At 52.3% G+C, this 19,889-nt stretch overlaps 1 protein-coding gene across 1 annotated transcript in view; it reads left to right on the top strand.

Annotated features, from left to right (window-relative positions):
- DNAH1 (dynein axonemal heavy chain 1) overlaps nucleotides 1-19,856 on the top strand; it is a 67,681-nt gene extending 47,825 nt beyond the window's left edge. The window contains exons 50-78 of the mRNA XM_056501511.1: nucleotides 35-243; nucleotides 1,035-1,206; nucleotides 1,595-1,786; nucleotides 2,318-2,428; nucleotides 3,487-3,672; nucleotides 8,418-8,609; nucleotides 9,047-9,214; nucleotides 9,487-9,678; nucleotides 10,086-10,217; nucleotides 10,416-10,541; nucleotides 10,977-11,096; nucleotides 11,860-12,009; nucleotides 12,394-12,554; nucleotides 12,666-12,891; nucleotides 12,978-13,173; nucleotides 13,371-13,522; nucleotides 13,996-14,196; nucleotides 14,580-14,720; nucleotides 15,151-15,309; nucleotides 15,744-15,875; nucleotides 16,062-16,232; nucleotides 16,659-16,838; nucleotides 16,916-17,092; nucleotides 17,268-17,438; nucleotides 17,584-17,714; nucleotides 18,059-18,203; nucleotides 18,445-18,651; nucleotides 19,012-19,246; nucleotides 19,582-19,856. Of these exons, the coding sequence (XP_056357486.1) occupies nucleotides 35-243; nucleotides 1,035-1,206; nucleotides 1,595-1,786; nucleotides 2,318-2,428; nucleotides 3,487-3,672; nucleotides 8,418-8,609; nucleotides 9,047-9,214; nucleotides 9,487-9,678; nucleotides 10,086-10,217; nucleotides 10,416-10,541; nucleotides 10,977-11,096; nucleotides 11,860-12,009; nucleotides 12,394-12,554; nucleotides 12,666-12,891; nucleotides 12,978-13,173; nucleotides 13,371-13,522; nucleotides 13,996-14,196; nucleotides 14,580-14,720; nucleotides 15,151-15,309; nucleotides 15,744-15,875; nucleotides 16,062-16,232; nucleotides 16,659-16,838; nucleotides 16,916-17,092; nucleotides 17,268-17,438; nucleotides 17,584-17,714; nucleotides 18,059-18,203; nucleotides 18,445-18,651; nucleotides 19,012-19,246; nucleotides 19,582-19,703 (4,857 nt within the window). The 3' untranslated portion in view covers nucleotides 19,704-19,856. The remainder of the gene's footprint in view (nucleotides 1-34; nucleotides 244-1,034; nucleotides 1,207-1,594; nucleotides 1,787-2,317; nucleotides 2,429-3,486; nucleotides 3,673-8,417; nucleotides 8,610-9,046; nucleotides 9,215-9,486; nucleotides 9,679-10,085; nucleotides 10,218-10,415; nucleotides 10,542-10,976; nucleotides 11,097-11,859; nucleotides 12,010-12,393; nucleotides 12,555-12,665; nucleotides 12,892-12,977; nucleotides 13,174-13,370; nucleotides 13,523-13,995; nucleotides 14,197-14,579; nucleotides 14,721-15,150; nucleotides 15,310-15,743; nucleotides 15,876-16,061; nucleotides 16,233-16,658; nucleotides 16,839-16,915; nucleotides 17,093-17,267; nucleotides 17,439-17,583; nucleotides 17,715-18,058; nucleotides 18,204-18,444; nucleotides 18,652-19,011; nucleotides 19,247-19,581) is intronic.
- The last annotated feature ends 33 nt before the right edge of the window (nucleotides 19,857-19,889 follow it).

Below are 19,889 nucleotides of genomic sequence, written 5' to 3'. Positions count from 1 at the left end.
TTTAAAAACCGCTTTTTTTTTACCATCTACTTAGATTAAAAGTGAATCCTTCCTCGAAGATATCAACAACTTGCTCAACTCTGGTGACATTCCCAACATTTACAATCCTGAGGACCAGGACCAGATCCTGACAGCTATGAAACCTGTTGTTCGAGATCTGGGGCAGCAGCCCACCAAGGCCAATTTGATGGCTGCATACACAGCACGGGTTCGCAGCAATATCCACATGGTCCTGTGCATGAGGTACACGGCAGGCTGACAACTCCATGCTTTTAATGTTAATTATTCCTTCCTTATCCTTTGCCTTTCATCACTGTATAATAAGATCTTTATTTCCAAGCCCCAGACTTCGGAGAAGGAGGAAGGAGTATGGTTTGCATAACACTTTCCCCTAGCTACTTTGGTTTTTTGGGTTTTTTTTACACTTTGCTGCTCTCAAGATGTTTTAATTTTTCAAGAGTATGATTATGTGTGATTCAGATGAAATACAAGGTTCCTCCTTCTCTCTGCACCATTGAGCCATTTGTTACACACATACCTTGCTTGAATTTGGGGCTCAGTTGCACTATGTTTACTCATTAATCTAATGCATGGTCCATAACTAGCTCACTCCCTTGCAGGAGGGATACCTCCTGCAAGGAGGGCATTCTCAGTGCAAGAACAAGTAGAAAAATCAGTACTATAATTTGGGTTTGGTGATGTGATCTCTACACGCACCTGCTTGAAATGAACTTCAGAGAACATTTATTTCTTATCCCTTAAGTGTTGTCCCTAGAGAGGGACTCATAAAACATCACCCTACTGTCATCTTAATACTTCTAGAATATCCTGAGCCAAGGAATCAGCTCAGACATGCACCTTTGGGCATGCAGCTCATTTCCTGAACTTTCCTTGCTCTTTTCCCTCCTTCCCAGGGTGTATTCCTGTCCCTCTTGCTCTGCAATGATTCAGGGTGGTTCTGTAGAAGGAAAGATATTTTGTGCTTGTATTTAGAGCCAGCTGTAACACAAGTTCTCTGCATGCCTTGCCCTCAGCCCCATTGGAGAAGTGTTCCGCGCACGCTTGAGGCAGTTTCCCTCTCTTGTGAACTGCTGTACCATTGACTGGTTCAATGAGTGGCCTACTGAAGCCCTGCAGAGCGTTGCCTCCTCCTTCCTGAATGAACTCCCACTCCTTGGTAGCAGTACTGACGATACCAGCGGGATGGTACGTGCCACACTCGAGAATACTCTGCTCCCATGTGTTCAGTGTGCTGTGACTCTGGATACAGCAAGCCAATGCAGGGCACACCTTCAGAAGTGTCCTCCCCTGCAGCAGAAATGTTCCATGGCAGGATCATTCAAATGCAGAGCTGCATGGCTTTTGTATGCTTTGAAACGGGCTTGGCCATTTGTCACTCCTCTGTGGCACTAAAGCTCCCACACACACACAAGCTCTGCTGTGACTGTATAGTTTGGGTCTTCATAAGCCCCTTTTGCTCTCTCTGGGCATCACATAGATTTACCTTTCACATGTTCAGTGATCATGTGAACACGTGAGAACATGAACATGTGAGAACACTGAATAAGATTGTTTCTTTCCCTTCTCTTTGTAGATTCAAGTATGTGTAGCAATCCACCAGAGCGTAGCACAGAAGTGCCAGTTGTTCCTAGCAGAACTGGGCAGACACAATTATGTCACTCCCAAAAGCTACCTGGAGTTCCTCAGCATCTTCAGTTCCCTTGTTGGAAAGAAGCAACAGGAACTGAAGACAGCCAAGAACAGGATGCAAAGTGGCCTAGACAAGGTTTGTCCCTCATATCCAGGAAAGTTTTGGGGCTACCCCTTACTCACTCTGAGCAGTGCATTTATAGCTGCAGAGATGCAGTGAGATGTCCTACACATGTCCTGTGTAACAGGAAAAAACTCAGGCTAAAGCAAGTGAGACCTTATACCTTCTGTCAGGGCCAGTCTTTCTGAAGGCAGTAGCTCTAAAAGAATAACTATCCCCAGTCTTTGGGACCACAGACCCCTGTGTAGTTCAACTCTCAGGATGTTTCTTACTAACCTTGAAATTGAAAGCCCTCTAACAAACATTGTTCTGCTGCCTGATTGCCACAAGCTTATGAAGTAATGCCTAACATGCTCAGGCAGCATTTGGCACTACTGTTTATAAGCACAGCACAGTGTCAGATTGTTGCTTAAGCAGAACCAGGGCAAGACCTATGCTTTGCACAGCCCAGCACTTTACAGGGTGCTACACAGAGCAGCACAGCCCTTTCCTAGGGCTTTCCATGGCTGCTGCCCCTGCTCTTTTAAATCTGCTTTGCTCCCATAGCTCCTACGAACTGCAGAGGATGTAGCGAAGATGCAGGAGGAGCTGGAGTCCTCCCGCCCTCTCCTGGCACAGGCAGCCAAGGACACCGAGGCAACCATAGAGCAGATAAAGGTACTGCTGCTGGGCAGCCCTGCACTTTCTAAACTGCCCAGACTGGACTGGACACAGGCTGGAGGGGCCTGGCAGGGATTGTGCAAAATCCTGCTTGATCAGAGGTAAAAACACCTCAGATGGGCACAGCAGATATTTGTGCAAAGCTGCACTGTCAGCAAAAAATGCCTCCTGCTGGGGGTCCTGCTGTGGTGCTGGTGAGTACCAGTTGTTGCAGAAGCCTGTCTGAAGCCTGTTCATGTGCCTGTCTGAAACCACCACCAGAGGTCAGGCAGCCGAGCTCCCAGGCCCTTGCAAGGACAGTCTAGCAACACTAACACAATCCTCAGGTGGTCTGAGCAGCTCTGAGTCAGACTCATCGTTGAACAGGATCATTCCTCCACAATCCCATCCCCATGGAGCTGATCCAGCTGCAGCCTGCCCTCCAAACCTCAGGGATCATCACACAGTCACTCATGCCACTTCAGAAAACAGAACAGTTCTGTGTTCACTGTCACTGCCTTCTCTCCTCATGTTCCTGCCTGCCTATCTCCTACTGTGGGATGGCTACTGGGACAGAGTGAACAGGGGCACTAACATAATACAGCTTTGCATGCAAAGGGAAAAGAAGCTGCAGTCACCTATATTTCCATGTAGCAGATAAGGATTTGGCTATATTCCACATTTCCTTTATGCTTCCTGGTAGTGTTTAAACCCTTGAGGGTATGCAGAGGTGACAATTTTAGAAACAAACCCCTAAGCATATCTTCCTATTCCTCCATCTCCCTACAAATTTGCAACCCTATGCATCCTCTACTTGTGCCAATAAGAAAATGGGTTGGGCAGCTAACTCCTGCAAGCCTAGCATCATTCCAGGCACAGCCAGAGCTGGAGCTTGTGGGTGATTTATACATGCTGATGGAAACCTTCTCCGGTATGGTGCAGGAAGGGCATCCCATGCAGCAGTTAGGTCCCTGAGATCTGGTGGAAGAAGACACACAAGCTGGCAGGACAGCTGTGATCCTTTCCTAGCAGTGCCTAAGCCAAGCATGCTTCTGAGGCTGTCTGTGGTATTGCAGGTGGACACAGCTGTGGCTGAAGAGACAAGAAGTGCTGTGCAGGCTGAGGAGGCAAAGGCCAATGAGAAAGCTCAGACAGCCCAAGCCATTGCAGATGATGCTCAGAAGGACTTGGATGAAGCCCTTCCAGCCCTGCATGCCGCTCTTGCCAGCCTGAAGAACCTCAACAGAAATGATGTTACAGAGGTAACTGTGTCAAGAGAGAGAGTGCCAGAGCTGGGTCTGGTCAAGGACAGCATCTCCTTCTGCAGCAATTCCCTTTTAATAGGTTTACAACACCCCCAGCCTTCTCCTCCATCTACCCCCCACCCCAGGCTCACTCTTGGCAGCTGCCCTGCAGCTTCTCACCTTCACTCCTTCAGATGAAAATGGAAAGGCAGGGCAGTAAGTGGCCCATAGGTGTTTCCAGCATGTTCTGGAGAGGCTGTGGAGGGGGGGGCTTACCCTACGTGCCTGTCAATGGAGGTAGGCAGCAGGTACCACCAAGCAACCCCAAGTACTGACTGTGCAGCACAGAGACAGAGCTGGCAGCACCCTGAACCTGCAGGCTCTTTGAAAAGGGATCCACCACAGGCAGAGAAGAGGCAGCAGGCTGAATTCAAGGAATACTAGCTTGAAATAGGCTAGTGAGAGAAAGAAGGGTGATTCTGAGCCTGTAGGCATCACAGCCCATAGCCAAGACAAGCACACTCAAGAAGTATAGATTTCACCACACGGGGAGATGCTTACTGCTCTGCAGTTGTGAGTGACAGACCTTTTTATTCTCCCAAAAACACACAAACCCCTTTCTTCAAAAAAGACAGACAGTGTTGACCCACTTGCCCCCAGCACCCATCCTCTTGTAGAGCTGGCACAAGAAGTGTCTTGTCTATCCAAGGCTTCCAATGCCACAAGATGCATTAATTTCTTACCCATCATCTAAACAGCCCCCAGAAACTCTGTCTTTAAGGATTAAGCTCCTAGTCTCTTTTAATTCCAGCTGCCAGGTCATGACCCAAGTAACCTGTCACTGGAGCAGAGACCACCAGAGTTCTCTCCCAGTCCAGAATTAAGAACCCAGCCCAATCAAAAGAGAGTACCACTACTGTGGCAGGGAGCAAGGATTCCTTTGACCTACTCCTTTACATAGGGCAGCTCCCTCAGGGGTCCCTTGGAAGAAGCTGATGCCTGTTTCTCCAGCTCCTCCACCATCTCTCTCAGGCGATCCTCATTGCAGTAAAAATACACGTACAGGTTGCGCTCTGCCTGCACCATGGGGTTCTCCAGACACTTGCGCTTGATCTCCAGGTCACTCAGGAGCTCTGACAGCTTTTCACAGAGGTCATCCTGCATGATGATCAGTTGCTGCATCAGCTTGGAGATCTCCTAAGGGACAGAGCCCAAACTCACATGAACATGGGGAAATAAAGGGATTTTCCTAATACCTTGTAGGACATACCTATGGAACAGCTCAACTCCTCAAAAACAAACTACTCACCCAGCTCTGGCCTCCAAACCCTCCCAGTCCAAGAAGCAGAGGTGGCTTACTGGGACACCTTGGCCGAAGCACCCCAATCTCAACACTGAACAGCACATGTAAGACACAGCGAGAAACACCTTTGTCCCATAGCCAGCTGCTGCCTCACTGAATGGCTTTTGGGACAAGGCAAGGATCAGGCCAGCTTCCCCTCCCTCTGTGGCTAGGAGGCAGCCAAATCTCTCCCCTGCAACCAGGGAGGAAGGCAGAGGGCTCCCTGTGCTCACCTGCTGCTGCCCTGCAAGGCCCAAGGGAGGAGGAGTGTTTCCTTACCGGCGAGGAGACCTGCAGCTGGTTGGAGCTGTTGTACAGCTGGTGATAGAGCACCTCTATGGAGGACTCCAGGGCAGACACCTGGGGCATAGCAGCTTCCAGCTGGGCTTCCAGTGCCCTCTTGTCCTGAACCAGCTGGGAGCACTTGGCTGCCATGGCCTCGTAGCTGCGGAAGGGCTGCTTCTCCTGATCTTTTTGCATCAACATGTCCCAGAGCCTGTGAGAGGGGACAGCCAGCCAGAGCTGTGAGTACAGCACCAGTACTGAGGAAGAACAGGGCTCTGAGTTGTGCACTGTAAGACTGGGATGCAAGCTGCTATCAGCCAGTCCTGGTGAACATTCCATGTTATGGAGCTCTGGGAAGAGCACCATGAAGGAGCAGGCTGACTCAAGAGCCAGTGTTGGATTTTTTTTTTTTTTTTTTGGCAGATACCAGCAACAGCTACTCCAAAACTGTGTGAGGAAGACTGAGAAAACCTAGTCGATGCAGGACACCCAATCAGAGAAAGGTCTTGCTCTAAGCAGATTGTGCTTTCTTGAGGCCCAGCTCTCCTTCTCCAAGACTGGCTAATACACTCTCTACCTTAATGTTCCAGAAGAAAATTTTGTTCTCTGTACTCATTCCATTTTCCAAGCCCAAACTTTGCTTTATAAGTCCAAGCCAGACAGAAAGAAGTAGATCTGTGAAATTTCATACCACCATGGAGTCACAGTGGCTCTGCACTGGCAGAAGAGCACTGCTAGTTTACCTGGTAGCTTGGGTCTGCTGCCTGTCTTGGCCATTCCCATGCCACTGTCCCCACACCTAGTTTGTTCTTCAAGCTCAGACCCCCCAGGCCCTTACCGTGTAGCAGTGAGGTCTTTGGGGTCTATCCATTTGTGGGAGGGCCCAGCATCTCTGAAGTAGTTCTGCTGCTCCTGCAGCCTGGTCTGGGATTCCCTCGTGACTGTTTCGATCTTCTCCAGCCAAGCAGCCGTCCTTTCCAGCTCTTTTCCCTCCTGTTTCAGCTGAAACTCCAGCAGGTCCAGGCGGCTGTGCTGGCTCAGCAGCCACGCAGCCGCCTCCTCCTGCCTCCTGGCAGTGTTCTGGAGCCGGGCAACTTGCAGGCTGAAGTGTTGGTGCAGGAGGGGCAGGTGAAAGCGGCGAGCCTCTGCCTGCAGCAGGGGCGGCAGCCGGTGTGTCAGAGACTGCGTGATGTCGAAGCGCAGGGCGCGCAGCTGCCTCTGCAGCACGGCAGCCTGGCTCTGCAGCTCAGCCTCAACAGCCTGCTGTGCAGGGGACACAAACAGCCTGCTGCACTGTGCTGCCTGGCTCTGCCACCCCTCCCACCTTGCCAGCTGTGCTCCAGCACAAGGGACTGTCTGTAGCACAGGCAGACCCTGCCACAGAGGATGGTGGAGGAAGGGGACACTGGCCCTACCTGGTTATCCTCAAGAGCTTCCAGAGTCCTCTGGGCACACTCCAGCGCAGCACGGGTGCCTTCCACTTTTGCCGTTGTGACTATGACCTCCCTTCGGGCACAGATATATGCTGTCTGTATTTGAGCCAGCTCCTTCCAGAAGCTGTCTTGGTCCTCCAGCAGCTCATCTCCATCAGTCCCAAGACTTTTTGGCATTGATGTTTTCTTGGTGTCCCTTCTCTCTGTGACTTCTTGGCTGCTATCTCTCTCCTCACTCTCCATGCTCAACATGTCTCTCTCATTCCCTCCCTCCACTAGCTCTTCCTTTGAACCTTGGACCAATCTTCCCCAGCTTGCTGGTGCCACCCCCCACGGTGTCTTTGTGCATTCTTGATAAGGAGCTGCTCTTCCTTCTTCTGGTATTTCATAGTATGAGTCCATTTGTGTCTCAGCCTCCAGCCCCTGCTCCAGGCTGCTCTCTCCCTGTGCACTTGCTTCCCAAACATCTGGAGCCCGAACACTCTCTGGTAGGACCTGCTGAATGAAGCTCTCAAATGCATCAGTGGCCTGTTGTTCTTGCTCCAGGTAAGGAGCAAGATCTGTCTGGCATAGCAGTGTTGGCAGCTGGCCCATCCCCATGTTCCCATGACACTCTGACACCTGCTCTGCAGCCTTGCTGACCTGGCTCAAGACAGCTCTGGTCTTGAAGATCTTCACTTTCAGGTCCATATGAGCCATCCTCAACTCATTCTTCACCACTTTCTCTTCCTTCTCCAAGTACTTCTGCTCCTGCTGCAGCTTGTTCGTCCAAGCCAACAGCTTCCTGTACCTCCAGAGCTGGCAGTCATAACAGTGCTTCAGCTCCTGAAGCTCCTGCTGCAGGGCCTCTGGGGAGGGCCCCTCATCTGCTATCGAGCTTGGGAGCTGCTGGGCCTGGCAGCACGTTTTCAGGGCATCCTCCAGGGCATCACCTTCCAAAATGGGTTTGCCTGCAGCCAGCAGGGCCTCGTAGGCTTCCACCTCAGCTGGGCTCAGCACGTTCTCCTCACTCACCTTGCTGCAGAACCACTCAAGGAGTTGCTTTGTCTCAGGGCAGTCAAAGAGCCACTCAAATTCCTTCTCACAGAGGGTGTCTGCACGGGGGTAGATCAGCCTCAGCGTTGCCATGAAGTTGGCTGCTCTGTTGACAGAGTGCAGTGGGAAGGAACATCTCCAGCTGAACATGGCAAGGATGGTCAGCGCTGGAAGGGAAAAAGCAGGAGTCATCCTCAGAGGTCCTGACACCTACAGGCATCTCAAGGGTGGTGCAGCAGCACTTCTAGGTGTCTCCTTGAGGGGAGACTCAAGCAGTCCCTGCACAAGTGCTGAAGGCCATTGCTGTGGTGGGGTACAAGACAAATGAGAGTCCATGGAAGAAGGGAGAAAGCCTGCCTGTGCCCCATTTCCATACAGCCTTCTCCCTAGGGTCATACAGATTTAGCTCCTTTGCCAAAATATATTCAGCCCCTAGGGACACACCTATTGAGTAGCAGAGCACGCTTTTTCAGCCTACATTTTGTTTGTTCCATGCCCTGATAACCAGCTTTCCCTTCAAATGCCTCTGTCCTTCCTGCCTGTGTATTGCATCCTCTAAGTGCCCTATCGCTTGTCCCAGTCTCCTCTGGCCCAGCTGAGGGAGGGATGAGCATCCCATCTTCCAGAAAAATCAGGTTAGCCCAACTGTTTCCATTTGGGTTTTGCAGGTACGAGCCCTGCAGCGGCCTCCCCCTGGTGTGAAGATTGTGATCGAAGCTGTCTGCATTATGCATGGAAAAAAGCCCAAAAAGGTGGCAGGAGAAAAGCTAGGCACCAAGGTGGATGATTACTGGGAGCCAGGCAGGGCCCTTCTCCAGGACCCAGTGCAGTTCCTGAACAGCCTGTATGATTATGATAAGGTAAGCAGTGGCAGAAGGAAGCTATGACTGGGATCAGGTATTGCCTCACAGACATCCTTCTCACAGCAATAACAAACTGAGTTTCTTGTGGGCAACACCAAGGATGAGGGTGTATTTGGCCTGGAAGCCTTCATGTGAGTCAGGTGTACTTCATTGCCTTGGACAACGGGACCCAGACACAGAAGTTTTCACATTCTGTCCCACTCTTGTGTGGAGGACCTAGATAGAGCTGGTATGGGAAGGGATTTACCCAATCCCACAGCTGTGGCTCCCAGACCTCGGCATGCAGCCATTCCTCTTGCTCCAGTGAGATGCCTTGCCATCCTGTCAGATCCTGGGGTGCTGCTGCCTCTGGGGGAAGCCCTCAGGAGATCAGTGATGAGCATGCTAGAGAGCTGACTGAGGAAACTCTCTTTCTCTCCCACTGTTCTTTGCAGGACAATATTCCAGAGAGTGTAATCAAGGCCATCCAACCCTACATTGACAATGAGGAGTTTCAGCCAGCTGCCATCGCCAAGGTCTCCAAAGCCTGTACCTCCATCTGCCAGTGGGTGCGTGCCATGCACAAGTACCACTTTGTGGCCAAGGTTGTGGAGCCCAAGCGGGTAAGAAACTCTGACCCAGTTGCTTTTGGTGTTCAGGAACATAGTACTAACAGCTCCCTTCTGCAGGAGATGCTGGGAATTGCCACATTCTGCAGGTCAGGACATAATGCCTTTGTCATCCAGGCATTGGATTGACTGAGATAGCAGTAGCTAGCACTTATCAACAAGTGCTTTTATAAAAAAACAACTCATGCTCCAAGATCTCTGGCTTTTGGGGGAAGAGTCTGACCACATACCCATCCTACCCACTGTTTCCTTGTGCATCTCCCCAGCAAGCCCTGCGGGAGGCAGAGGAGGACCTGCGTGCCACTCAGCTGATCCTTGACGAAGCCAAGAAGCGCCTGAAGGACGTTGAAGATGGCATTGCCGCCCTGCAAGCCAAGTATGAGGCCTGCAAAGCCAACAAGGAGGAGCTGGAGAGGAAGTGTGAGCAGTGTATAGAGAGATTGGCCCGTGCCGATGTGGTAAGGGACAGAGTTGGTTCTGCCTGCTTATATGTGGCAACTCAATTTCACATAAACAGCACAGTGGTGAAAATATCCATGTGCCTGCAGCTCATGACAATCCCAGGCTGAAGCTATCTGGCCTGGTCTCAGCAGCACAACAAAAAGCTAAGCTAGCCAGGCACTGATGTACAAAGCTGCTGTCCTCCAGTGCTTCCTCAGCTAACAATGGATCTTCAGGACATCTGAGAGCAGCTCAGTAATCCCAGGATTGAGTGCTTAAAGCCAAGAATAGAATTCAGAATATGTCAGGGATCACCCCAACCTCTGGTGACCAAAATCACCTGCAGCATTATCCAGAGAACAGCAGGTCCAGGACACAAGGTTAGACCACACAGCAGCTCTCACATGTGTAACTTATCCCACAGCTCATCAACAGCTTGGCTGATGAGAAGGTGCGCTGGCAGGACACTGTGGAGAACCTGGATGACAAAATCAACAACAGCTCTGGGGATGTGCTGTTTGCAGCTGGCTTTGTGGCCTACCTGGGCCCTTTCACAGTAAGTGTGCAGTGAGTGCTCAGCACTCAGTTTGCAGCTCTGCTGTCCCAGCTAGGGAGAAAGGAATAGGACACAAGGGTGTGAGATCCCTCCAGGATCTCTCTCCACTTGTGCCATAGGCACACAGGGCCAGTTTGAATGGGAACAGGAGGGTTTAGACCAGCTGCAACTTAAAGATGATGGTGTTTCTCATGGCAGGGAAACTACAGAGTAGCACTGACCACGGAGTGGATGAGGGAGCTGGCTGAAAATGATATTCCCCACAGTGAGGATGCAAGCCTCATCAACACCCTTGGAGACCCTGTGGAAATCCGCTCCTGGCAGGCAAGTTTCCAAAAAACCCAAACCAACAATACTTGAGGAAGAAGGAGCCTCAGGTAAAGAGCTAAAACCATCAGTTCACCACTCACCAGGACCTCCTGGACCAAATAACAGGCTCCAAACCAAGCAGCTGGATAATGGCCAAGTATCTCCACACTGCAGAACTGGAATTGCTGCCAGGCCTGGGCAGCAGCAAAGAGGCCAATCAGCCTCAACCTTTAAGGCTTGTTCTTTACAAACCCCAGGCTCAGAGCCAAGCTCTGGCCATAGCCTACCCAAGCCTGACTCCACAGCACAGCCCCATCCTGTGCAGAGGTTCCTTCACCACCATCCCCTGTCCTCCCACTGGGAGCACTCAGGGGCCATGGCAGCAAGGGCTTCTCTCTGGTCACCTGTGTGCACCACCAGGTGTCCCAACAACTTTTTCTACCCCATTAGATTGCTGGTTTACCCAACGATGCCCTGTCTGTGGAGAATGGGGTAATAAGCCGATTCTCCCAGCGCTGGACTCACTACATAGACCCACAAGGACAAGCAAACAAGTGGATCAAGAATCTGGTAAGAGCTGAGAGGAGGAAAGCCAGGACTGCCAGGATAGGGAAAACAACTTTCTGTCAGGAGCTGTGCAGAGCAACCTCAGGCTTTGGGCTCTAGAGCTGCAAAATCCCATGCAATGCCAGCTCAACCTAACCAGCACCAGACAGTCTCCACATCCAAATTCATCCTAGGTGGATTTCCCTTCTCAGGGAAAGCAGCACAGGACAGGAGGAAGCCTCATGTAAGCAAGCAAATCAGATTCCCACACTGTCTGCCCATTAACATTCTGGGAGCCTTCACCTCAAAAAAAAACCAGCATGTCCCATAGTTTTCAGTTTCCAGCACAGAGGGATCAAGGTAGCATTACCTGGCTACTGTCCCTACTGCCAAAGCGCTGAAAACATTGACCATCAGCTCTTCTGCCTTTTTGAAGGATCAGGCAGAAGGCTGAGGCAGCTGCTCCTGTTTTGCTCCTTGAGGGCTTTTCCCACTCACCTGCTCTCACTTTGTAGGCTCTTCCTTTAATTAGCAGTGTGGGGCTCCAGGTGGATATGGCTCTGTGAAGGAGATTGTCACTTTTCTGCTGTCTCATTGAGCTCTCTAGTGCCTGCTGATGTAGGATAAACTTACCAATATACCCAAAGTCTAGCTGATCAAGAAAATATATTATTTCTGCTGCCCCAGGGAGCTAAATCAGTTCAGTGAGAGGTGTACTGTGCACCAGAGCTGGAGGTGAAGGTGGCAGGAGACCTCAGAAACCCTGCCCTCCCTTGCTGCCTTTCAGGAGAGGGCAAACAGCCTGGAGGTGGCCAAGCTGAGTGACCGGGACTTCCTCTCCACTCTGGAAAACACCATCACCTTTGGGAAGCCCTTCCTGCTGGAGAATGTGGGCGAGGAGCTGGATCCAGTCCTTGAGCCTGTCCTGCTGAAAGAGGTCCTGTGTCTCACCTTGGCAAGGAGGGCAGTGGTGCCTGGCTGAGCTGTAAGGGTCCAGGGTGCCATGGGGTGTGGTGCATTCGTAGGGCTCCATGGGCAGGCAGAACTCATATGGATGAGTGAGTCCCATGCCTTGGCCAGGGCTCCAACACACTGACAGCCTCCTGCACACACTAGTCTTCTGCCTGGGAGGCAGGGCCATGAAATACTACTGCTGTCTTCACGTTCAGGCCTTTAGTTCTGCAGGGAGACTTGGAGCTCCTCTGTCCTGAGAGCCTTCAGACTCTCTCTCCTCACTGCAGAGCCCAGGGCACAGCTGGATGCCTCTCCTCACAAGAGGTAGCCATCCCAGCCTTCCTGTATTTGTCCTTCTGTGGTACAGACCTTCAAACAGCAAGGCAGCACCGTGCTGAAGCTGGGGGATACAGTGATCCCCTACCATGATGATTTCAAGATGTACATCACCACCAAGCTGCCCAACCCTCACTACAGCCCTGAGGTCTCTACAAAGCTCACCCTTATCAACTTCACCCTCTCACCCAGGTACCTCCTTTTAGCCCATTAGTAGTCCATCCTGCTCAGACTCATTCCTTGCAGTCCTCACCCATCTTGCCCCCTCACCTGCCACCCTCACTTCCATGGCTTTTGTTCTAGTGGCTTGGAAGACCAACTGTTGGGAGAAGTGGTGGCTGCAGAGCGGCCTGACTTAGAAGAAGATAGAAACCAGCTAATTGTTAGCAATGCCCAGATGCGTCAGGAACTAAAGGAGATAGAAGACCAGATCCTGTATCGGCTCAGCACTTCTGAAGGAAACCCTGTAGATGACTTGGAGCTCATCAAAGTGTTGGAGGCATCCAAGCTGAAGGCAGGAGAGATCCAGGTCAGAAGTGAAAGGTGCTCTTCCTGCTGCTGCTGTGCATCCTCTGCCAGCACACCACTCACCATGACATCACTTCTGTCCTCCAGGCCAAGGTCGTGGTGGCAGAGCAGACAGAGAAGGACATCAACATCACCCGCATGCAGTATGTGCCTGTGGCTGTCCGCTCGCAGATCCTCTACTTCTGTGTCTCAGACCTGTCCAATGTGGACCCCATGTACCAGTATTCACTCGAGTGGTTTCTCAACATCTTCCTCCTGGGGATCCGTAACTCTGAGAAAGCAGGTGCCTGCCCAGAGCAGCCCCCCTCCTATCCTCTCCCTCAGCCCAAGCTGCACATGGTCTGCATGTGAGAGCAGCATCTGTGCTTGCTGGGCAGGTTGTGGATGTGCCTCTGTGACCAGGAGCCCAGAGCTGGCGTGGAGAGCAGCACTGTCACCCACAGCACCCACCACCCTTTCTGGTTGTTGCCTTTTTTTCAGACGAGCTGACAGAGCGGGTGCAGAACATCAACAACTACATCACCTTCAGTCTCTACTGCAACGTGTGCCGCAGCCTCTTCGAGAAGCACAAGCTCATGTTTGCCTTCCTGGTCAGCGCCCGCATTCTGATGAATGAGGGGAAGATCAATATGGTGAGCAAGTCAGTCCTTCAAGGGATCCCATCAGGGCAGCTCAAGCACAGCCTGTTCAGCCCCTAGAACTGTGTGCTGGGTGGAAGAGGAGCCTTATTCCCCAGAGTTAGTGACAGGCATGGCAGCCTGCTGGACAAACCCTGTCTTCATTCAGCTTTCAAACTGCTCTCTGTGTCTACATGCAGACCTCCCTAGCCTGAATCACCTGCAGCTTTTGTCAGTTTGCTGCCAGACTTGCAAAGGTTAATGAGTTCAGAGGGAGCAGGCACGGGTTAGCAGGCAGTGGCAGCTGAGCAGTCACTATGTTCATCTCACCCGACTCTCCAGCTCAGTTACTCCTTGACACACACATACACACCTGGCAGGAGAGCAGCCAGAAGGATACTAGGGGATTTTAATTGGATATGGTACCATGTGCCTTGGGCTCAGGTGGGTAGGCTGTTACTCATGACCAAATCATATCCTGTTCCCAGGATGAGTGGCGGTACCTGCTGTCAGGAGGGGCCATAAAGGAGATGAAGAGAAACCCAGCTCCAGCCTGGCTGAACGAGAGAGCGTGGGGAGACATCCTGGCCTTGAGCAGCCTGAATAATTTCTCTGGCTTCGACAATGATTTTGCAGACAACCTTGAAGAGTTCAGGACCATTTTTGACAGTCACAAGCCTCACAGGCAAGTGTCTCCTGCTTTGTCAGCTTAGCTCTACTGCATATGACATCCCTGGGAGAGCAAGAGGAGCTCAAAGAGCCACAGTGCAGTGCCATGCAAGGGAAAGTATGAGGCACTGCCTTGTCTCCTCAGGGGGGACCACTGCTTGCCCAAGGCAGAGCCTTATCTCAATGCCTTATCCCAGCAGTATTTGCTGCTTCCCCAGTGGAAGCAGTTCTGGCTTGCCTGTTGATGGTTTCAGAGTTACAGACACCAACCTCAGCCAAAGGACTGGAAGATCCTTGTCACTTATGAAGCCTCAATGGCTGCCTGCAGGCAACTTGGGTACTTCTTGTGGAGTGTGGGATCTGACACATCCCCTCAAAATGTACCTAATTGCTTTGCAGAGAGCCTTTGCCTGGGAAGTGGGAAGATGGGCTTGACGCCTTCCAGAAGCTGCTGGTTCTGCGGTGTCTGCGTGGAGACAAGATCACCAACGCCATGCAGGACTTTGTGGTGCAGAAGCTGGATCAGCGCTTCATTGAGCCCCAGGTAACCAGCCAAGAGCAGGTGCTGGTGGGGACAGGAATGGAGCTTGTGATAAATGGGCCACCAATTGCAGTGAGGGTGCTCATGCCCCTCTGCAGACACAGTGTTCCTCCCACATCTGGGGAAATATCTGTGTCTTAGATGAGGGATAGCCTTTCTGATGTCCACCAGTTAAACCACATTAGGAGCAGGCAGATACTGCAGGTGCACAAGGGAAGAGTTTGAATGACAAATGGGAAAGTGGTTCATGGCTTACCATAATGCAGCCAGAGGAGAGCTGAATGTGGAGGACCATGGTCCACTGATCATAGTCCTGGCCTTGGCATCCAAGAGGATGCTGGAGCCTTGGAGGAGAGCTGGAGGCCAGGAAGGCTGAGGAGGTGCTGCATGGTTCTACTACAGCTTCTCCACTGTAACCAACTCCCTGTTGCAGACCACTGACCTCTCAGCCGTGTTTAAGGAGTCCACTGCCATCACCCCCCTGGTGTTCGTGCTTTCTCCAGGCACTGACCCTGCTGCCGACCTCTACAAGTTTGCTGAAGAAATGAAGTTCACACAAAAGCTCTCTGCCATTTCTCTGGGCCAAGGACAGGTGAGCTGTCAGTGCATACCTGGAACAGCAGTGTCCTGGCACTCATATCAACCTCACCAAGCTCCAAGTAGGTCAAACACTTGCAGCGCTGTGAAAACACCCTCGTGTTCAAGGGCCCTTACTCACCAACCTTCTGCTTCTACCCCCTTGGGGTGGGAGTGGCAGCAGCTCCCACTACAGTGCCCTCTAACTTCCAGAATCCATCTGCAGTCCTTCTATTCCCTCCACCCACTCTCACAGGCTTGTACAAGCTGTAAAAAAACTGCTGTGCCATCAAACAGCAATGATCCAGCTGAGCCATGGGTCAAAGCCAGGCCATAGCACTGGACAGTGGTCGTTCCACCCAGCTCCAAGGAGCTGCCTCCCTGTCCTGCTCAGCAGAACACAGTGTGCCATGGGAAGGGTCTCTGAGCTCTCCCTTTGTGCCTCTGCAGGGCCCCCGTGCTGAAGCCATGCTGCACAATGCCATGGAGCAGGGCAACTGGGTCTTCTTCCAGAACTGCCACCTGGCCCCCAGCTGGATGCCCTCACTGGAGAGACTCATCGAGGGCATTGACCCCGGCAAGGTGAAATGTTTTACTGAGCAGGTGCCCACTCTGAGGGCAACAGGCAGGAGGCTGGAGCCTGGGAGGAGCCCAGCTTTAGTTCAGTAACCATCCATAGGTCCTCGTAGAACCAGAGGAACCAGTGCAGAGCAGCTGCAGAGGCTGTGCCTGCATGCTCTGAGCACTTGCTTCCTTCTGGACTTCCAGGTGCATCCAGACTTTCGCCTCTGGCTCACCAGTCTACCGAGCAACCACTTCCCTGTGTCCATTCTCCAGAATGGCTCCAAGATGACCATCGAGCCCCCACGTGGGGTCAAGGCCAACCTGCTCAAGTCCTACATTAGTTTCAGTGATGACTTCTTGAATTCTTGCTCCAAGGTAAGAGCCAGATCAGGCTTTGGTTTGTTGTCGCCATTCTTGTGCCTGTTCCAATATATACTTTCCACCTGGATGTTGCTCCTCTCCAGACACAGATCTTCTTTCCCATTAGAGAATCCATGTGCTAGAGAAGGTGGTGTTTCTACTAAACTCACATCTGTGAAGAGCCACTTGGAAGTTTTACTTTGAGAAACAGAAGCAACAATATTTTGGAGGCCTGGCATAAGGCACTTATGCAGCTCTCTTTCAGCAAGGAGTGAGCCATGGCCTTCCCCAGCAGAGCAGCCTGACTGAGGTTTTACTCTCTCCAAGCTTCAGTTAACACTCCTGAATTGGCACATTTTCTCAGCCAGGTCCCAGCAGGACCTGACTCCCTCCAAGGATGTCTCCTCCCAAGCTGAGCCACTCCTCTCCCTCTTCCCACAGGTCACAGAGTTTAAATCCTTGTTGCTGTCACTTTGCTTCTTCCATGGGAACATGCTGGAGAGGAGAAAGTTTGGGCCTCTGGGGTTCAATATCCCCTATGAGTTCACAGATGGAGACCTCCGCATCTGCATCAGTCAGCTGCAAATGTTCTTGAACGAATATGCAGAGATTCCCTACAAGGTGAGAGCTGCCCCTCCTGCAAGGGAACAGGCTCAGGATGCAGACATGGATCAGAACCATAGTGGGGTCTCTTGCAGGTTCTGAAATACACAGCTGGGGAGATCAACTACGGCGGCCGCGTGACCGACGACTGGGACCGGCGCTGCATCATGAGCATTTTGGAAGATTTCTACAAACCTGATGTTTTAAGTCCTGACCATACCTATTCTGAATCAGGTATCTACAAGCAGATCAGTACCTCTTCTGACCTCAATGTAAGTACTCAAGTCACAAATTGCAGCTCATAGATGTAGGGGGATTGTCACAGTGCAAAAAGTCTCCTCTCTGAAACCTGCTCCATTTTTAGGTCCCTGGGGGAATATAAATTTGTAAGAACCTGGGGATCTTCAGCTGGTCTTGGCCTCACAGTCTGTGTGGATTCCTTTCCAGGGCTACCTGCAATACGTGAAGGGCCTGCCTCTCAATGACAGCCCAGAGCTCTTTGGTTTACACGACAATGCCGACATCACCTTCGCTCAGAATGAGACCTTTGCTCTGCTGGGAGCCATTGCACAGCTGCAGCCCAAGACCATCACGCTGGGGGGCCGCAGCAGGGAAGAGGTTGGTGCCCCAGTCCTGTCAGTGCTCTGGCAGCCAGTGCCCAGCGACCACAAGCAACAGCTCTCAGCAGGCGTTAGCTCTTCCCCTTCTCAGCAGCCATGGGGCTGCATTAAAAGGATGCTGCCACTTGCTGCTTTCCTTACAGATTGTGGAGGAGACCTCCAAGGACATCCTAAAAAAGCTGCCCAACCCCATGAACTTGCAGGAAGTGATCCACAAATACCCGCTGCTCTATGAAGAATCCATGAACACAGTGCTGGTGCAGGAGGTGATCAGGTGAAAATCCTGTGGGATCACATCCTAGGGAACAGCAGAGATATGCAGGCCCCTGCTGCCACCCACCTTTGGGGAACCTTCCTACTGAGCACAACAGCAGGTTTGGCAGTCACACTAACAGCTGTGTTGTCCCAGCCAGTACCTTTGGCTGATTCTGTCTCCATCTGTAAAAGTCAGCAATTTAGGGCTGGGGGAGCAGCTGTGAGACCTTGTTGAAGAGGACTGGGGCTGGGAGTTACATGGAGGAGCTTCACTTGTGTATAAGGATCCACACCCTCTCTGGGCAGGCAATGGGCAATAAACCGCTGCAGGGTTACTCTGCTCCCTCTGCCATTTCTCTGTAGGTACAACAAGCTCCTGGAGGAGGTTGCCTCAAGTCTGAAGGATTTGCTGAAAGCTCTCAAGGGCCTGGTTGTGATGTCCTCTCGGCTGGAGCTCATGGCCAGCAGTTTGTACAACAACACTGTTCCTGAAATATGGAATGCCAAGGTGTGTGCCCCAGGCAGCTCAGCTGCCTGCCAGAGCTCACCCAAACCAGAGGAATGGGTTAGCAACTGCTGCTAGACTGGGCTGTCTCACATGGAGCTGGCTCTTGGTCCCCTGGTGTAGAGATGTCTCCTGCCTAGTGCAGCTCCCAGTTGTTCCCAGCCCCTGGGCTCTGGGCAGCTCTCAGCAGCTGAGGCACAAGGCTTGACTATACTGAGCCCCTCCCTCTGTGGGTGCCCCACAGGCCTATCCGTCGCTGAAGCCCTTGGCATCGTGGGTGAACGACTTGGTGCAGAGGATTGAATTCCTGCAGAACTGGATCAGCCATGGCATCCCCTCCGTGTTCTGGATCAGTGGGTTCTTCTTCCCCCAGGCCTTCCTCACCGGGACACTGCAGAACTTTGCCAGGAAGTCTGTCATCTCCATTGACACCATCTCATTTAGCTTCAAGGTCAGTAAATCAGATGGAGAGTCTGAATTTATTTGGAATCTCCTGCTAGAAGGCCACAAAGGCCCTGACCTGCCCAAGAGGTAAAGTCACCAGGCTACACAGCTGCCTATGGCCCCACCATCCTCTTTGTGCTTGGATACACCCACCCAGCCACATACATTGCCAGAACCTCCCCAAGGCTGGCAGGGGCTTCTGCTTCCAGAGCTGCTCACACGCCCCTCCAGCTCTGTCACAAGCTGCCCCTCTGAGAGCTGTGGCACGCTCTTAGTAAAGCGCTGGCTTTACTAACAGCTGCTCAAGAGGCTTCTTGGGGTTAAGCCCCCGGGACACGCCTTGAGCGAGGGCCCCTCCCCTGGGCAGGTGATGAAGGAGTCGGTGAAGGAGCTGAAGCGGCAGCCCGACGTGGGCTGCTACATCCACGGCTTGTTCCTGGAGGGCGCCCGCTGGGACGCCGCTGAGGGGCGGCTGGCAGAGTCCCGCCCCAAGGAGCTCTACACCGAGATGGCTGTCATCTGGCTGCTGCCTGTCCCCAACCGCAAGCCTCCAGAGTCCGGCTCATACCTGTGCCCCATCTATAAGACTCTCACTCGCGCAGGTAGGTGCCCTAAAAGCAGATTTCCAGAAGCTGCAGGAGCAGCTAGGAGGGGAAGCAGGGAGGGGCAGTAGGGAATTCCTACTGCCGTACAGGGGCATGGAGCAAGCTACTGTTGGCAGTGGAGAAAAGATTTCTCCTGCTGTGGTTGAGAGATGGAGCAGCCAGGCACTTTGGCTCTGCAGCAGTGCCCATGGCCAGACTCTCCCCCAGCCTTGCTCAGCCAGTCATCTGGCTCAGGGTGGGGACAAGGGCTGCTAGCTGGGGTCATTTGTCTGGGAGTCCCTGGTCCATGTGCACCAGCACCACTCTCTCACCCTCGCTTCCCCCATTAACAGGCACGCTGTCAACAACGGGCCACTCCACCAACTACGTGATTGCTGTGGAGATCCCTACGGACAAGCCAGAGAAGCACTGGATCAAACGGGGCACAGCACTGATCTGTGCCCTGGACTTTTAGCCAGGAAATGCAGTCGGCCAGCCCAGGAACCCACTGCAGCTGAGGGCCTGAGCCAGGCTGCTGCCTCCCTCTCTTCCAGCCCTCGTTCTGGTGAGGTGAGTTCTGCCCTTCCCCTGTTGAGGTGTATCAATAAATTTAGCCTGATGTTGTTGCACTCCCCCTGATAGCTTCAAATCTATACACCAC

Source organism: Oenanthe melanoleuca, chromosome 12, assembly GCF_029582105.1.
Source record: "Oenanthe melanoleuca isolate GR-GAL-2019-014 chromosome 12, OMel1.0, whole genome shotgun sequence".
In the NCBI taxonomy this organism is placed as follows: domain Eukaryota; kingdom Metazoa; phylum Chordata; class Aves; order Passeriformes; family Muscicapidae; genus Oenanthe; species Oenanthe melanoleuca.
Note: the sequence above shows the minus strand (reverse complement) of the source record. Positions and strands in the feature narration are given on the sequence as shown.